General features: G+C 43.7%; 1 protein-coding gene across 3 annotated transcripts in view; it reads left to right on the forward strand.

The window, feature by feature from the left end:
- The window catches only part of PTCH1 (patched 1), a 65749-nt gene that overhangs the window by 17130 nt on the left and 29302 nt on the right, over nucleotides 1–19317 (forward strand). For 2 of the 3 annotated variants that reach the window (XM_065879840.1, XM_065879839.1), the window contains exons 3-11: nucleotides 11427–11616; nucleotides 13243–13312; nucleotides 13414–13505; nucleotides 14876–15074; nucleotides 15374–15495; nucleotides 16314–16461; nucleotides 17294–17425; nucleotides 17847–18002; nucleotides 18744–18842. In XM_065879840.1, coding sequence (XP_065735912.1) covers nucleotides 11427–11616; nucleotides 13243–13312; nucleotides 13414–13505; nucleotides 14876–15074; nucleotides 15374–15495; nucleotides 16314–16461; nucleotides 17294–17425; nucleotides 17847–18002; nucleotides 18744–18842 — 1208 coding nt within the window. The remainder of the gene's footprint in view (nucleotides 1–11426; nucleotides 11617–13242; nucleotides 13313–13413; nucleotides 13506–14875; nucleotides 15075–15373; nucleotides 15496–16313; nucleotides 16462–17293; nucleotides 17426–17846; nucleotides 18003–18743; nucleotides 18843–19317) is intronic. The other variant, XM_065879841.1, reaches the window with a different exon arrangement.

A 19317-nucleotide genomic window follows, 5' to 3' on the forward strand; every position in this document is an offset into this window, starting at 1 on the left:
CACCTTCAGGCTTTTTCCCTGGGTGAAACCTACATCAAAACCAAAGGGAACATGGAGCTTAGATTGAGATGGAAGAGGACAGGTTTCCACATCCAGATTTTGGCAGATGCCACAGTATTAGATGGTCCATCCACATGAGAAATCTCAGTTGACATCCCAGAAAGCAGACAGCTTTGCTCATGAAGGCGTTTCTGGCAGTCCAGGAGGAAGGAAGCTCCTTGGGATTTCCTCAGTGGAAACCTCCCTTGACCACAGAGACATCATCAGCGTCACCAAAATATAAACACTTTTATTACTCTTTGCTTCCAGACTCTGAATTTAGGTGCTTTATGGTAATACTTCTTAGATTTTTTTTTTTTCCCTCTTAAACTGGATTTAGGATTGTTGTTTCCCTTACACTGCAATATCTCAGTTTTCCTACATATACCTTTAAGTTTGACAGAAGAAATAAGCCTTTCAAATCATTAGAATGCTGCCATTGAGAAACTGCTTGACCATTGTGGAGATTTTGGGGAGTTGTATGTACAGAAATATGCATCCTGTCCTCAGTTCCTTCAGGACTGTGACCATTTTGTTGTATTGGGGGTTTAGAGCATAGTTGGAAAAACAGCTGTCATGTGTTAAGGAAACTGTATTGTTGCTGGGCAGTCAGGTACTTGCTAATGAGTGACAAGTGTGTTGTTGGAGAGGTTTATAATGTGGAGGCAGGGCCTTATTACCAATCCAGAAACCCAGGTGTGAGTTGGCCCAAATAATCCACACTCCCTGTGGGTCCCAAAACGGGCTATGAAGGCAAGGCTAGTGAGAAGCAAGTCTCCATACCGCAGCACAAGCCTAATTTATTATAGTTAAAATAAATGAAAAACAGTAGACGTCCCCAATTTATCAACCAAGCTAGTCTTCAGTTATTGATGAAACATGTATGAAAGTAAGCAAAAGGAACTGGAAGTGGGCTTTGTTAAGTACATATGCACGATTTTTTCCCCTTAAATCATTGCTTAAGGGCTTCTGGCCCCTAGCTCAGGAATCCTGCCCAAAAATGCCAGATGTATTACACAGTCAAGTACTGCAATGTAAACACTGCTCTGTGCCATGAGGCAGGGTGGTCCATCTTCTGTTTAAGAAGAGCAGGAGATTGAGAGGGAATGAGAGGGGTAAGCCCTCTGCATTGAGCACAGTAGTGATTGTGTCATTTGTATTTTTGGCTGCATAGTCAAGATTTGAAACTACAAAAACCCAGTTGAATTAATACTTCGTACGGGCAAGGAAAAGCAACTTGAATTGGGATGCCAAAGAGAGCAGGATGTGGCTTGGATAATGTTGCTTCGTTGGGTCAGATAAGCTTATAAAATGTGGAACAGAATGGTGGGGTGAGCCGATGGGAAGAGAGCTGTTGTCTTCATAGCGGCATCTTCAAGTTACTGTGAGCATCACCCTTTCTATCAGCTGTGAGTTAAATTGAAAGCTGCTGAGTGAAGCAAGGCAAGGAGAGGCCAGCTTCTTTCACAGCCCCTTCCTGCTGGGTCGGTACACCTTCTGTGTGTAAACCTGAGATTCATCACAGAGCTGCTCTGGTGCTGGTGTTTTGTAGCATTGAGGGGAGGGTAACCCAAGTTACCCTGCAAAATGAATGGCCTTCCAGTTTGCTTCCAGTTTCTAAATTTAAATAAAGAATCTAATGATGATCATTTAGAGGTGAGAAAGTAACGAAGCATTTTGGGCCATCCTTCCAGTAGAATGTGTCTTGTGTGCTGTGGAAATTGGAATGCCTAGACATATCTGTACACCCAGGTAATCAATACTAAGCAGTCCTTACGATGACTAGATTCAGGGTTTTTAGAAATTAATAGGGAAGTATTTTGTGAGTTAGGAGGAAATGGGGTTTCAGTTTGGACTTGGGGAATTGTTAAAACAACCTGTACTAATATTATCTTGATTTTAGAAATCCATTCTGTAGCATGATCTGAGAAAATTGCTTTAAGAAACATTGATGATAAAAACAGGAATTTTGAGGTTAAGGAAAATGTAGACTTTTTTACTCTCTCTCCCTCCCTCCCTCCCTCCATCCCTCCCCAACCACTTTTTTTCTTATTTTGAATTCTCCCATCTTTCCCACCCCTATTCCCTTGATTTCTTTTGCTCCTTTAGTGGAGAAGCCAGAAAACCTCACCAAATAGATGTAAATATCACACAGTGTCTTTTTAAGTAGAAGCTTTCTAAAAGATAAAGTAACGAAATAATTTTCCCAGACTACCTAAGACATTCTTTCTTTCCTCTTACCTGATTTTTTCCCCCGAGGTTCATACAGTGTTGTAATAAGTTAAAAAACGATGCCATCATTTTTGTCACACATGATCCAGAAAAAAACTTCACATGTTTAATACCTTGCTTAATTGCAAACAAAGCTTGCAATTTGAGAGAATTGGGATTAGGGCTAAATATCTATTAACTGCTCTTTCTAGAGATTTGGGGAATAGGATGACCCTTTTTTTTTTTCTTTTTTTTTTTTTTTTTAAATAGGCTACAGTTTCACATGGCTCCCAAAAGAAATCTCTCTCCCTTTTTGTTTCCCACACCAATTGATTTATCATTTTGCTTGCAAGCAGATCCAGAATGTTAGGGCAAGAACACACTCACTTTTTTCTCGTAACTTTTTTGTTGCGGACCGAAACCAGTTGACTTGAATAAATTTTTCTGAGGCCTGAATGTAGCCAGCAACGTGGAAAAATCTTGCCATTCAGGGCCGTCTGAATGTACATTTCAGCCACACAGTAAGCTGCATTGGTAGGCACTGGACTGCTAAATACAACCATTTTTCGCAGGAGCGAGTTAGACAGGTGATTAGCATAATTAGTACCGAGCAGCTATACATATGGTAATGCTGAGTGTGTAAATGCCAGCTGCGGTGTAAAATTTATGTCAGGGGTCGGCAGGGCTGTGCGAAAGTATTGTGTTCCAGCTGCAGGTCAGGGCCGCCAAAGCTTACCTCCTTTTCTCTTGTTGGTGAATACGCCAAACAGAAGAGAAAGACAGAAATATAACAGATACGGCTTTGATGGAACAGCCCGATTCTGTGCAAGAGGGACTATTCTATAAAACACACACACACACACACACACGCACACACACACTCACACACACTTGCAGAAATCCCATTACTTTCTCTACAAATTGTGTTTACTTCATGCAGGGTCCACATGAGTGGCGGCCAGGATGGGAGGTTGGCGTAGGTGAATGGGCCAAATGATTTCCTGGGAGGAAAACTTTCAGTTAGTGAATTTTTAAAAGGAGTTAAGAGTTGTGCCTCTGGTTTTCTCCCCATCCTCTTGTTCCCCCTGCCCCCCTCCCATTCCCTCCACTGTTCCTGTCCATATTGTTTTCCTTCTAATTAAACAGGGGAATCCCCCTTAGGTGAGCTAGTGTAAGCATCTTTAGAAGAATGAGAATTGACCATTGTGGAGGTGTTAGTTCGCCTTGAACGTAATAAGGTTCCAACAGTTTGACTCTCTTCCCAAACTGCTTGACTGGTTTTAGCAAAGGGCTAGAATCGAAGTTCCTTGTGTCTTATGGCAGCTATGCTTACCATTCCACCTACCGCCACTCTCAGACCCATGAAATTCTTTATGGGTAAGAAAAGAATCCTGTAGGTTTCTTGTTTAAAAGGGAGACAGTCTTCAATGGTTCATGTCCTTCGAAATGCATGATGGGGGAATTTATTGCTATGAGGAGTTCATGCATTTTTGCTCTGGAAGCATTTTTTCTGCCACCCTCCCCCCACCCCCACTTTTCTTCGGTTGGTGACTATAGGAGTGGTGGTGGTGACAGAACATAGTTCACACCATGCTGACCTAGTGACGAAACTTCCTCACGGCACCAGGGGGTCCTTATGCATCAGCCCCTAATCCAGCTAATCCTGATGGCCACACAATCATGAAAGTGGCCCCAAGTGACCAGTGACATGCGTCTCCCCACACAGATGCAGAGGGAAGGGTCGGTGCGGGAGATAAATCGGGCCAGCATGGAGTTCCACAGGGGCCAGGGAGCCTGTATGCGAAGGTGGGGACTCACATTGTCTCCCCGCTCCCCAGGCCACTCAAGCAGGAGGCCAGTGAAAAGAGGCCCAGGCTGGATCATGGCAAGAAGACGGTTCAGAGCAGAGAGGTGATATCCGCCCCACAGAAGCTGGGAGAAGGGAACCGGGGTTGATGTCATCCAACAGCCTGACTACTAGATAGAGAGCCCACAGCCCTTGCTCACACTTGGTTTTGTTGTCGTTCAGTTGCTTTGTGTCCTTGTGAAGACATTAGGAGGCCTTCACTAAGAACTTAGAACTTGATAACAACATGCTGTCTTTGGTCCCTGGGTTCTACTTCCTGGTGCAGCATTGCCTCTGAGCAAGCATGCTGCTCTGTGTCAGACCCTCCTGGGTCCTCAGCTCCTGCTGAAGGACAGGACTGGGGTTTGCATCTGCTTGCCCGTAGCACTTGAGCAGTTGGGTGCCATCACGGTGGGACCTGGGACAGTTCACAGCCGGGCAAGTATGCAGTTAGGGATAGAGCCGAGCTCTATGCTGGAAGCCAGTAACATCCTTCTGCAGGCTTGACTTCACTCAGCCTGTCATAGGTGGGGTTGACCCCAGCCCTGATTTGCCACAGCAGCAAGTGACCAGTGAAGAGTGGGCCTCCTGACAGATGCAGTGTCATGTTGGGAGCTGGTGGCCCTGTGAGAAATACCGGGTCGGGGGAGCTGTGGCAGGCAGCAGGTCCAGTGTGGGCAGGGTGCTGGGCTGACCTGATCGTGTCCGACAGGGCGAGCTGGCGGCCTCAGGGAACGCCGTTCAGAGGAAGCAGCCCGGGTGGGAACAGATGGTACCGCAAACAGCTGGTGCGGGGGCTAGTAGCAGGCACATGTTCAGAGCCGCTGCTGCCACTGAGCTTGGCCCTCCTCCCCCCTCACGGTCCCTGGGGAGGCGTCGCGGTGTGTCTGTCCTGCTCTTGTTTTTGCTGTCTTCATCGCGCTGGGTTCACTTCATGAAGACAGATTCTCTTTGGGCTATATGATTCTAGCATTTTCCCATGGCAACGCCCAAGGGCACAATCCCACCAGGAGAAAAACAGCCCAGAAGCTTAAGCAGCAGTTGGCTAGTCATGAATAAAAGAGATGGGTGGAAGAGTGACTAAAACTCACAGCCCAGGAGTTCTCAGCCAATGGCCCAAATTACTGAATCTTCATTTTTTTTCAGTTTAGAAAATGAGCTGGTGCTAGTAATTTTACAGTTACACCCTTTTAGAGATTTGCACTTTTTCATGCTCACAATCACTAATCACAAGACTGAAAGAAGGACCCGAAGCAACTAAAGGGGGAGAAAATCTGTCTAGAGGCTGTTAGATAATTCATGGGATTAATCAAATGCAAATGCCCCACTTGCATATACACAGACCCCATTTTCCTAATTGGACTCTGAGTGGGTACTTTTCAGGCTGAAAGGGTCATTTGTTTTGACTGATTGACTTTTGAGGCTTTGGGGAGAATTAATATCTTATACAGATGACTGCCTGTTCCCAAGGCTCTGTATTGAGGCTGCTCATTCATTTATTCATCCGACACCCTGAGTGTGCACCGAGGTGAGTGGGTAGCGGACAGTGCCTCCCTGAAAGGACTTGGAATTTATTGTGAAAAACACTTTGGTTGGTCCTTCAGAACATCTTTATGTGAATCACAATAAGCTTTTGCCAAAAGCTTTTTGCATGAATGCCACAGATGTTTATTAAGCTCTGTGTGAAAGGCCATGCTGAGGAACAATCCAGCAGAACATCATGGGGACCGTCTGGTGTCTACCATGGATTGGAATGCCATTGGCCTGGGGGTATGGACCCCTGAGCGGAATGGTTTCCTACCTGTGTTGGCCCCTCTTCACCCTGGAAAACTATACTTGGTTTGATTCGCAGAGGAAAGGATCAGCAGAAGTGATGCTTTTTTTTACCCTGCCTCTTTCGAAGAATTGGTTTAAGCCTCCGATTCCTGGAAAACAAAATGGCAGAATTTGTAGGTAAAGAGGCTTAGGGCTGCTTGTTCCCTGTGTGCCCTCATTCTCTCTGCCCCCTCTAAGACAGGCACCTCTGAGGACCAGAGGCAGATGGGGCCTGTCTACGACTGCCCATGGGGCCCTATGGAAAAAAAACCTGTCTTTTCAGTGGTGGTGAACCATCTGAGAGGCGACATTGTTGTCCTTTAAATAAAGATACCAGTTATTTGTCCTGTGCAATACTTTTGTGCATTCTGAAAACTCTTATCTGTGAGCTTACGTAGTCCGGTATGTGTCATTTGGCGCGCCTGAACTCATAATCTCAGCTGGTGCACAGAAGCCCTGAGGCTTGCGGGACAGTTGGGCTCAGAGTTAAAGGTTGATTCCACCTCGTATCAGCTGATAACCTTGGGCAAGTCACCCAAACTCTGCAGCTCTGTCTCCTGCTCTGTAAAATAAGGGTGATGATGCATGCCCTGCACTAAACAAATAAATGAATGGATGTCTGCTCGGCACCTGGTTAAGGGTTTGGGAAATTTCATATAATTGTCAGTGCTCACACCATCCTGTGAGGTCAGTGGTATCATTTTTATTCCACTTTACGCAGAAGGTTCCTGAGACTCAACTGTATCCCAGATTTCAGTGCCTCGGGTGGTAAGACTGGGACTCAGAACCCAGGTCTTCTGATATCTGTTCCCGTTGCCTGTCCATTCCACCTTGCCCCATCTTGACTGGGGAGTAGCAGTAAGCAAAATGTTTAAAAATAAGTAAATGATGAGTGTGAAGGGCTTTGCAAGTGCAAAGCACCACACACATGTAAACGTTTATTTTGTGTCCGGGATCCTAAGTAACAGTTTTCCTGAGTGTTGTTCAAAAAGCTTGGTTGTTATTTTGTTGTTACAGTTTTCCGGTTTGGAAGAAGGAAAAAAAACATCAGAGGACTTCAGAATATGATAGAGATGCATAATATTTTTGCATTGAGTTTGTTTTTAATTCAGATGCCAGTCAAGTAGCTTTCGTGTTTTTCTCTTCTTGTCACACGGGAGTCTTTAATTATACGTGTTTACTGCAGAAGGATTAAGAAATAGAGATAAACCCCCAAAAGTAAAGTGAGTAAATATTATTCAAAAACCACTGCACAGTAATAACCACTGTTCACATGGCTGTATACCTACATCTGTATCACAAATGCTGGACCTCACAGGTCATTCCGCTCAGTAGTCAAAAATGACTGTGCGGTATTTCATAAATATGAGATGTGGCACATATATACAATGGAATATTACTCAGCCATAAAAAGAAACGAAATTGAGCTATTTGTAATGAGGTGGATAGACCCAGAGTCTGTCATACAGAGTGAAGTAAGTCAGAAAGAGAAAGACAAATACCGTATGCTAACACATATGTATGGAATTTAAGGGAAAAAAATGTCATGAAGAGCCTAGGGGTAAGACAGGAATAAAGACACAGACCTACTGGAGAACGGACTTGAGGATGTGGGGAGGGGGAAGGGTGAGCTGTGACAAAGCGAGAGAGAGGCATGGACGTATATACACTACCAAACGTAAGGTAGATAGCTAGTGGGAAGCAGCCACATAGCACAGGGAGATCAGCTCGGTGCTTGGTGACCACCTAGAGGGGTGGGATAGGGAGGGTGGGAGGGAGGGAGACGCAAGAGGGAAGAGATACGGGAACATATGTATATGTATAACTGATTCACTTTGTTATAAAGCAGAAACTAACACCATTGTAAAGCAATTGTACCCCAATAAAGATGTTAAAAAAAATTAAAAAATAAAGGGCTATTAGACAGCTGTTCCGAAACACACAACATAAAAATAAAAAAAAAAGGACTTTGACCTTGATAATGGTAAAGAGAAGGGAGCAAACAATTTCCCCCAAACCACACCTGTAATTTCAGTACTTGAAAAGGCTTCCTGAGACCATAGCTTCACACTCCTGCCTGGTAAGGAAGACAGCAAGATAAGGAACAGCTCGGGGCCATCACTCAGCTGTGAGGTAGGATAGGCATTTGCTAGAGTCGCAAAAGTCAGTGAATCTGTAAAACTGCCCTGTCCAGAAGGATTTCTGTTCCTGGTAGCTTGTTCTAGAGTGACTTGGGTGAATACTGATGTAAGAGCATATGAGTGCTGTGCGGTTTATGACACAGGTCCACCTGAGAAGGAGCTAAGTCTCCCAGTGCAACCAAGGGAATGACACGATTATGGTCTCACCAAGCTCCAGCCACTCTTGCCTTCTTTCTCTCCCTGTTGCAAGCCAAACCTGAGGACTTTGTGGTTGCTAGTTCCTCTGGCCAGAATGCTGTTTCCCCAGGTCTTCAGGGTCAACATAAGTATCTCTTCCTTTTAGGTCTTCCCTGGCAACTCCATTTGAAGTGGCCTTTCCCCTGCCCCACCACCCAGTAACTCACATGGCATCGCCACCTTGATTTCCTCCATAGCACTTGTCATGCCATGAAACTACCACATTGGTTTGCTTGTGTACTGCCTGTTTGCTTCACTGGCCAGCGAGCCTCTTGGAGCTGTCTAATCTACCACACACCCCAATACACAGCACACAGCATGAACCCCACAAATGCTTGCTGGCTGAATGAGTCATGTTACAACTATTTATCAGAGAAAGTGGATATCAACTAAACTTTTTAAAAAGTTACTGAATAGTTTTGCAGAAACATTCATATTTGTTCATAAAAGATGAAGTGTTAAGTAGACTATGGTCATGTAATATGGAAAAGTAAATCTAATTTAACAGTACTCAAAAGTAGGATACAGCATAGCTGGTTGTGGAAACTAGAATTCAGGATCCTTCAACTCTAGTTGCTAGATCTACCAATGATAATAGTCTTGTCTTCGTTGAAACTGGTTGTCACGTTAGCAAAATATTCACATTTATCACTAGCGTAAAGAGGTGGAAGAACAAAAAGGTTTCAATTCTAGAGATGTGAGAAATGTACCCCTTTATTAAAATATAGGTGTTTATTTAAATATACATCTTGAAAACTCTAAAAAGGTGACATTATGGAATCCCTGAGGTACATTTTATATCTTGTAGGAAATAGCATCATTTCTGAAACCCCCTGAGGTAAATGAATCGAACCATTATGAGATTGGTCTAGAAGAGTTAGTTCTTAGCAGCATGAACCTTGCATTTGGTTTTTATTTCTGTGTGCACTTCTCTCCTGGGTCATCACCTTATTGGTTATAGTTGTAGGCAGCCGCTCTGCTGGGCAGGCAGGGGCCGGGGGGCAGCGGGCCGCGGGGAGGTCTATGGTCCTGCTTTGGTGGTGGTTGTTTCTACCTCATGGTCTGAATTCACCTGGCGTTACGACTTTGTAAGCAGCATGAGTGAGAAGTCACGTGCTATGCCAGTGCTTAAGGAGGCAGGTACAGATGACTGATAGGCACGGGGCATCGATGTCTGATAGCCAGAAGAAAGGAGGGGTCGAGCTTTTCTTCAAAAAGCCTATTTGGAGCTCCTTGGTGTGCAGCTCTGTAGCTCTTCAGGAGTGACCTCTGGACTAATAATTGGCTTTTTTTGTGGGGGGGTGGGGACCTCAAACAGCTTTTCTCTCTCTAGAGAATGTGGATTGAGTGTGATTCAGTTCACCTATTGGTTGACATAATACATAGTGATTCCTGCCAGAAGGAGCCAGACCCTGCCTGCAGGCAGCTTTTATGTAGCATCCTGAGAAGGCCTATGGCCTTATGTAAATGCAGGGTCTGCTGCAAGTTGTTTCCTATTTTTTCCTATGGTCTTTAACTTCAAACTGATTACTGGGGCCTCAGGAGTTCCCTGGGCTATCTGCCAAAGTTTTCCGCAGCATCTAAATAGTTTTTATAGCCAATGATCATTTCCCTCTCTCTCCTCTTTCACCTCCCTCCCCCTCCCCCTCCCCTCCCTCTTCCTCTTGTCTCTCCAACGCACCACAGTATGTTCAACCTCACCTCACAGAGTTCCACGGTGGCCTTGGCCATCTGCGTGAACCTGCACAGATGACTCTGCCAGTCTGCGAATCTGGACTAGTTTTCCTAATGAGGGCATTATTTGCTTTTTAGCTTGCTCCCTTGTTTATAAAATATGCCAAGAGAACTAAACAACCCGCTGTTCCCAGTACTTATTTACTTGCTCAAACCAAATGTTTATGTCCTTGAATACTAAACTTGAAGAAAAAGGATTTCTCTTCCTCGTGGGAAAGCTAAGATGATCCCTGAGGGTTCTTTCTAAAAGATAGAACTGAAGGCCTGCTTTTCAGTAAACATTCAGCTTGCAGTGCCTTTTGGAACTGGAGTGTGTAGGGGTGAGGGTGCTCGAGGATTCTCTTCTGTTAGCTGTCCCTGCGGGCCTTCCCTCAAAGCCCTTACCGTTCGCCGTGTTGAATCAAAGCAGCCTCTCCAGAGCTTCATTTCACAGCTCCCATCAGGGCCCTGTTGAGAAGTAAAACTCCTTTCCCTCCATATGTCCCAGACAGTGCAGCATCCTTAGCTTGGCGCGTTCTAAAACCCTGATTGAAATACAGCCTAGAACCCGAGGAAGAAGACAAAAAAAGCAGTTTTTAGTAACAACATTACTCGTGCTTTGTTGTGCTGGCTTCTCTCATGCCCAGCTTCGGCCGCCTGCTGGAGAAGCTGGGGCAGGGGTTCCGAATCACCAGGGGAGCTTCCAGAACACAGGCAGCCCGCCCCCAGGTGACTCAGAACCTGGCACCTGTGCTTTCTGGACGCTGACCAGGTGAATCTGAGAGAGCAGGTTCCAGGGCCTCCCAAGACAGCCATGGCTGATACATTTGGTTCTTCTCAAGTGGGATTTCCCCTTGTGCATCTGACATAAATCACATTATTTATCTTCTCCTGGCAAGTTTTGTGCTAAATACACATTTGCCACCTTTCCTTGTTTCTTTTTCCAACAAGAAGAAACACTTCCTTGTTACCTTTGCCAGATTATTTAGGAGAAGAGTGTAAATTGAAGCCATTTATCTTGAAATGTGCTGCAGGGGCACATTGTTTATACAAGTGAAAGAAATTGTAACAGGGGTATTTGGTCTGGTCTGCAAGGAAAAGTGTCTCAAGTTTTCCTTCCCCCTCCCCCTTTATACATATGGTGTGTTAGTTAGAAGGTACACAAAGCACGCATGCATTAGGTTTGCGTGTGTGACAGGCAGGACCATTGTTAATAGGTTTTAGTGAGTATTTTTTATATGTTTGTTATTGGTAGGGTTAACGTTGCCAGTCATAATAAAGTGAATGTTACCCCTTAGACATCAGCCATACATTTCTGTGACCAGAGTTCATTTATCGTGTACCCTGCTCCTGTTAGTGAGGTAACAGAATGTGAATTTGTGGGGATTTTGCTGTTCTAATTGAAACCTGTACGTGTTTACCAGTTGGTGGGCGAGTAAGTCGTGAATTAAATTACACTCGCCAGAAGATTGGAGAAGAGGCTATGTTTAATCCTCAACTCATGATCCAGACCCCCAAGGAAGACGGTGCTAATGTCCTGACCACGGAGGCACTCCGACAGCACCTGGACTCGGCGCTCCAGGCCAGCCGGGTCCATGTATATATGTATAACAGGTAAGGTGGTGGGGAGAGGCTGCTGGTTTAGACCCCTTTGTTTTAGCAAATAAAGTTGCCCTGGAAATACAGCGGAAGTGTTAGTTCAAACAGTTTTCTCGTGAAATGCTTTTTAAAATCTTGATTTGTCTCTAAAGTTTAGTGACATGTGAACTACGTTACTTTATAATGTGTTTTCAGTGAGTATCTTGCCACTGTACCCAAATGAGTATGGTCCTTCAAGCAGCCATTTGGATGCTGTCCACCGTCCTGAAGATGTTTCACTGCTTAACTTGTTTTTGGAACGGTTACATTTTGAATTGCCTTTAGTCACCTCACAAAGAATAAGAAAGAAAAAGAAGTTACTTCTCATTACTTTATTCATTACAGATGTTAGCGGTTGGTATGTGTCACCAAAAAATAGGGGGTTGAGCCACTGTGGTGAATTCCTGGGGACAGGTAGGCAGAGTAAGGTGGATTCACACACCTTTACCAAATACTACCCTTTAGCTTTGTAGCTAATTTAGCAATGCTGTGGATGTAGTAAAAGCATAGGAGGAGTTCTGGAATGAAACCACCACAGCCTAAGTTAGGGAGAGGAAAGACAATACAGAGAAGCATGTACAAAGCCAAACACAGGCAGTCCCTCCTACAGGTGCTCCAGTGTCAAGAAGGAGAGCCGACCAGCATTGCTCTGGGGTTCAAGAGAAAGAGGTCACTTTCAACAGCACTGATCAAAGAAAGCTTAGCAAAAAGGTGGCATTTCAGCGGGGCACTGAGGGATGGATGGGAAGGTTCCACAAGGAAGAGGGCGAAGTCCAGAACGTTCTTTTGGGCGACTAATAGAAGAAAAAGGAGACCAATGAAACAGAGCAGTCTAGAAGGAGTTTTATATTTTTTCTTTTCCTGGGGTTCCCATCCCCACCTTTTCCTAATTTTCTCTTTTTTCAAATTAGACTCATTTCCCTAATACACTTGGGAAGGCCTGGGCTTATATAGCACTCTTCTAGGGATAACAAAATGCTATAATAGACGATGGATAGTATAGGTAATTGTTGATCAGTATATTTGATATAATTTCTGTAGGACAAGAATAGAAGAATGTAAAGTGGGAAACCAATCTACCTGGTAATGTTCTTTATAGCATTTGTGGTTAAGAGCAGGAAAGTTCATTTTGAACACTCTGTTAATAAGGACATAATTTACCAGTAAAAAAAGAAGTAATATTTTCCCACCTCAATATATGTTAATACATTATATATAAACCTTACTAATTTAGGCCCCACCTATTTGGAATTTGTGATAATTCGACTCTGAATTATCTGCCCTGAAGTTGTTTAATGTATGTGGAAAAGCAGATTAATGGTGTAAACAAGATTATTGGGAGAACACTTAAGAAAACAAGACTTTTCAAGTACTTTGGGTAGCATTCATTTACATAAACACCCCACATGTTAATTACAGTTGAGTATTATCTATTCATTAAAGCAAGCTTGTTGAATCCATTTGGCAAAGCTCTGCTCATTTTGACAGATACTGAAAAGTGATCAAAATTGCAGTTCTCTCTGTATGTTCTGTAGTTCTGATTTTGCACACATTTCCTTTATTACTATAAGAAACTTTTGTCTCTGCTTTTTATTTTAATAGGCAATGGAAATTGGAACATTTGTGTTATAAATCTGGAGAACTTATCACAGAAACAGGTTACATGGATCAGGTATATTTTCTTTCTGTTTGCAAAAAATTCTCAAAAATTCTCAAATAGCCCAGTGGTATACATTAGCCTAATGCGTGGCCTATACTTTTCACCTTTGACAGATAATAGAATATCTTTACCCTTGTTTAATTATTACACCTTTGGACTGCTTCTGGGAAGGGGCGAAGTTACAGTCTGGGACAGCATACCTACTGTAAGTGTGTGATCTTGTTTTCTGATGTCTGTGATTTCTAAACTCTAGAATGTTTCTGATGTTACCTTATCATTGTTTATTCTATTTCAGTTTTGGACAAGAAATAAAAACATTGAAATTCCATGTGCATGTTTTGAGTGAATAGTTGGGGGAGAGGGCACTTCGGCAGAATGTTTCTCCTCTTTTCAAAAAAAGTTCTGTAGGCATCATTAAATTTCATTCACTTTTACCAGCCCATTTATATGCAAATAAAATGCAAATTATTTCAGAGTATGTGTGATTTTTAACTCTTTAAAATATTTGCAGTTTTGTACACCAAGCACTTAACGTAGGTTTAGCTTATTTTTTTAAGGAGAGAATTTATTAGTGGGTACATGTCGAAGTTCAAGATCTTCCTGTTAAGTGAAATGCTGACCTTTCTTTGGATCACATTAATGGCATTTAAGAGGGAAATCCACTATCTTTGAAGGTCATGGTAGGGGATGCTTCACAGTTTAGCAGTTGAATATTATGTACACGGCATCGTTTAAGGAATAATTGTTAATCAGTGTAGACATTTTCAGTTAATTATGCAAGAGTTAGTGCTTGCTTGGGTTATTGTTTCTCTCCTAGCTTGCACATATCTGCAAAAGCAATTTGCGGTGGCCATACCCTGACCTTCAGTGTACAGTTTTAGGTGGGAAATAAGGGGTTTTGTGTTTTCTGGTTGGGAGATTCTGAATAATGACTTCAGCCTGGTTAAGCAGCTACAGTGTGGTTTGAACCACATAACAGGCAGCCAAAAGCCTTTCTGGTCTGTCAGCAGCACAAATTCAAAAGTGAGTGTGGGGGGAAGTGGCCTTGATGGCGGTGATGGCAGAGGCAGCAGGGGGCTCGTGGGGCTGCCTGCCAGGCTGTCAGAGAGAGCTCATAAGTATGGGATTATTAAAGGTAATGGAGATCAAATATTTTGATTGATGACATTTACAAAGCATTTATTAGGCTGGCAAGTGCTAATTTGACATTGTGATTTCCTCTGCGCCCCCCACGCCTTAATTTTGGGTCTCAGTCTCATGCTTAGAAGCACCCATTTGGCTAATTTGGGTGTTAGGTATTAAATATACTGTATCAGCAAGTTAAGATTCTTTGGTACCTTTGTTAATTTATAAGCTCTCTGTTTGCCATGTTCATTCATGAATTATTTTCCTGACTTAGGTTTGCATATAGGTACACTGGAAAGGAGCATTTGGTTTTGGTGCCAAGGTCCCAGAATTACAGTTGTTTCCCCAGAAAGCGTCATACAATCCAGATGCAGTAGATTCAGTCTTGCTATTTTACTAAGGGCTTGGAAGCCTCTTTTTCATTGTCTTGCCTCCTAATTTCTTTCACAGAGGTAAGCCTCCTTTGCAGTGGACAAACTTTGACCCTTTGGAATTCCTAGAAGAGTTAAAGAAAATAAACTATCAAGTGGACAGCTGGGAGGAAATGCTGAATAAGGCTGAAGTTGGTCATGGTTACATGGACCGGCCCTGCCTCAATCCGGCTGATCCAGACTGCCCTGCCACAGCCCCCAACAAAAATGCAACCAAAGTAAGTACAGCCATTGATTGCTCCTCAGGCGGGGAAGGGAGAAAAACTTGCTATTTGCCCCCATTTTTAGTTCTGTTATTTTTATTTTTAAGATTTCATTCTCAATGACTTTTTTGGTCTGTGGAACTAAGTTTGTTTAAAGAGCTAAATTTTGCTGTAAGATTTGCCATACGCCTCTCATTAGCTTTGTTATTAATGTTCTCACTGAAACAAACAAGCCCTTAATGCACTGGATTTTAACAAGGCATGTGACCTGCCTACTAATTCCTGTAATTATGAGGCTGTCTTTTTATTTTTAGCCTCTTGATATGGCCCTTGTTTTGAATGGTGGGTGTCATGGATTATCCAGAAAGTATATGCACTGGCAGGAGGAACTGATTGTGGGTGGCACAGTCAAGAACAGCACTGGAAAGCTTGTCAGGTAATCCAACACACGGAGGAAAATCCAAGCCATCTATTTTTTTGTCCTTTCCTCAGAAACCACTTCCCTTCTGACGTCTGCAAGTGTATTTGTATTAATACTTAACTGTTACCCTAGCTAGCTGTCTGGTGTAATAGAATACTAGGAAATATTAGTGGACTAGACCAGCTCAAAAAAGCACCTTATGGGGAATTTTTCAAGGTTTATCATTTTCATCGAGACTGTAGTTAGTGATTGTAGGATTTTAGAAGATCTACCCATGATGTAGAAAATCGGGGCAGCTATAAAGTAGGCAAGAGGAATTGGTCATACCACGTGGAGTTAAATGATGTGAGCTGAACTCCATCACAGACTGTTAAAGGGAAAGACCAACGACTGACGGCTGAATAAGAATTATCCTCTGTGCACTTGTGGACTCCGCTCCGTCAAGTGTCGGGCGCTCCGTCTGAGATTTCTCCCTCGGGAGAGCTGTCGTCTGGGATTTCTGCACAAGCAAGCGTGCAGCGCTGAGCCCAGCATATCTGATCAGGCTATCTACTCCAGTACCCTTCCTGTTTCGTTGACTAGAAACTGAGAAAGGAAATTGCCTATTAATTTAATTTGGGGGTGTATCTGTAAAAGGTTTGTAAGGTTACACCTTTAATATGGTACATCAATCTATTAAATAAAATAACCATCCAGGTCCCATTTTAATGGAAACATGTGCTCACGTAGGACAGAATGGCTGCGAGTGAGTCGGGGGTGCTCGGTGGGGATTTTGCACAGTGAGAGCTGCTTCCTGGGGATGCTGATGGTGTGCCTTTTCCACCCCATCACAGTGCCCACGCCTTGCAGACCATGTTTCAGTTAATGACTCCCAAGCAAATGTACGAACACTTCAAGGGTTATGAGTATGTCTCGCACATCAACTGGAACGAGGACAAGGCAGCAGCCATCCTGGAGGCTTGGCAGAGGACGTATGTGGAGGTAAATGGGTGGCCTTCTGACGCCCTTTGAACCTGAGTACAGACCCCTTAGTTACTAAATACTTCATTTTAACGTTTTAAAGCATTGTTTTCATTAGAATTTATTTTCAAAACTGATTGTAATGCTGGGAACTTGGGGGGAATGAAAACTTTTTCCTTCTCTTTATATTGAAAACCTCACTATCTGGGTGATGCTAATTCTAATTGTGATGCCCTGAAACATTTTGAGTAACCAATTGTGAACCCCAGAGCTAAGGCATAACCGTGTTTAAAAAAAACACTTGGTTAGCAAGAAAAGGTGTCTGGAAAACATTAGCAAGGCATAGAATCTGTTCACAGCTGCAGTCCCCTTGGTTAGGTCATGTGACAGGAGCTGGCCTTTGTTTCCCAAGCAGTGACCTCTACTGAGCTGCATGTGACCTTTTAAAAGTGGCCAGCGAATGAAGAGGGGGAGGAGTGCCCCTAAGAACGAGTTGTTTTGGATTAGGGGGGAGCTGATGGGCCCGCAAATCAGTCGTGGAGTTATGGAGAGGAGAAGAGTAGTCTCAGACATAGCATAAATAAGGCTGCCGGAGAGAACCTCAATTACACAGGCTCACCGGCTCACCACAGCACCACTTTCTCATTTGATTAGCAACAGCCTTCATTGTCCCAGGCTCAGGTCCTTCAGCGTTAGTCCAAGTTCAAACCCCAATCATGTAGAGCTCTTTTCAAGGCATCAGACAAAAGTGGGGGTTGGGTAAAGGGGACATGTCACCTGAGAGGACTGTGCTCTTGAAGCTCCTCGCAGCTTTAATCCCATCTGGGAATTTATCCTTGCGTTCTGACCGCAGGTAGTTCATCAAAGCGTCGCTCAGAACTCCACTCAGAAGGTGCTTTCCTTTACCACGACGACCCTGGACGACATCCTCAAGTCCTTCTCTGACGTCAGCGTCATCCGAGTGGCCAGTGGCTATTTACTGATGGTAACAGTCAATTCAGTTCTCCCAGGGGGCGTTTTTGTTTTGTTTTCTAGTTTTTACCTTTCCATGACTGCCCCTGCTTTTTAACTGCTCTTAACACACACTTGCATCCAAGACAGAGAGAGCTCGGCTTCGTAACGGTTTAAAAAGTGGTCGTGTAAAGCATTTATTACCGTTTGCAGTTGGCCCATCTTTGACTCGTATCATTTCGTATGATGTCTGTAATGTAAATTTTTGTTGTTGTTCGATTTAATAAGTTCTACCTTTTGATTTGGGGTGATGGGTGGGGGAAAACATTAGAATCTTTACACATTCTAATGTTTGGCTTTTGTTTTGTGTCTCCCCCTTCCTCCTCTCCCCCCTCCTCCAACTCCCCTTCATTCCTTCACCTCCCCACCACCCTGCCCAACTGTTCTGCTTGTAGCTTGCCTATGCCTGTTTAACCATGCTGCGCTGGGACTGCTCCAAGTCCCAGGGTGCCGTGGGGCTGGCTGGTGTCCTGTTGGTTGCACTGTCAGTGGCTGCAGGATTGGGCCTGTGCTCATTGATCGGGATTTCCTTTAATGCTGCAACAACTCAGGTACTAAAGGAGCCATCCGTCTGCTGTTCATTGACAAACACCCCTCTCCGGGCTTGCCCAGTTGGCCTCCAGTGTGTCCATGTCACCTAAAGGGTCTTCCAGCCTTTTCCGCTAAGATGCCCCATTTCTCAGGGGGGTGCTGTCTCTAAATGGACCACTTGACAGTGGCAGGTCTGAATGGGCTTGTTGATTAGTTAGAGATGATGCTTCATTTATCAGTGGAATTTAGATCATTTATTCGAGCAGTGGTTCTTAACCTTGAGTATGCATTAGCATCACCTGGCGGGCTTGTGAAAACTGATTGCTGGGCCCCATCCCCAGAGTTTCTAATGCAGTCCGTCTGGGGTGAGGGTGGAGAATTTGTATTTCTAGCCAGCTCCCAACACTGCTGGTCTAGGCATCGCGCTCTGAGAACCACTGCTTTAAATGAGTTAGATTCCTTCTCACTTTTTTTTTTTTAGCATCTTTATTGGAGTATAATTCCTTCTCATTTGTTAACTTAAAAAAAATTATTGTATGTGGAGCTTAGAAATAGTTATGGACAAGATCTACTGTGAGCCACAACTGCTAGACTTTGGGGTCTAACTATCAGATAAAACTAAATCCTTCACATGAGTTCATGTAAGCCATCCTTTGGGTAAGCCCCTTGGGGTGCTGGTGGCAGTGTTTTAAATGGCTTTGTAGAATTCTCAGAACTGGACCGCACGTGTCTAATGTCACTGTGCTGTGTCTTCACTACAGGTTTTGCCATTTCTTGCTCTTGGCGTTGGTGTGGATGACGTCTTCCTTCTGGCGCATGCATTTAGTGAAACAGGACAGAATAAAAGGATCCCTTTTGAGGTAATAGAAAAACAAAAGAAGAAACCTTTGAGGACAGCAGAAGCCCCTCTCTGTTTCTGAGTGTTTGTCCTTCCACTTTTCTCAATCTGGCCCAGTAAATATTTCAGTCCCAAGTCAGATGGACACGTGACTGACTCTAAATAAGTAAAGTAAGTTAAAAGCGTCTCAGGAGACTTGTTCCAAAGCGCACGTTTGTTTCTTTGGGTTTTTTGGTTACTTTGTTCGCATTTCTCCTTGCCCCTTTTTAACCATATTAAAAATGTACTTAAGTCATTATCTTGCAGCTTTGTGCTTTGGGTAGTAATAACCATGAACAACACACGACTGTGTAGATAGCACTGAAAACTTGAATTTCAGTGTTGGTGTTAGAGGGAAAGGCAGAGATATCCCTTTCTTAGCCCCTCACGTCAGCATTGTAAACCACCAGTTGTCTGATTTTGCCACGTATTTGAATTGTTCTCACAGTCTGTGGTCT

The sequence above is a fragment of the Phocoena phocoena genome, chromosome 6 (genome assembly GCF_963924675.1).
Source record: "Phocoena phocoena chromosome 6, mPhoPho1.1, whole genome shotgun sequence".
NCBI lineage: Eukaryota > Metazoa > Chordata > Mammalia > Artiodactyla > Phocoenidae > Phocoena > Phocoena phocoena.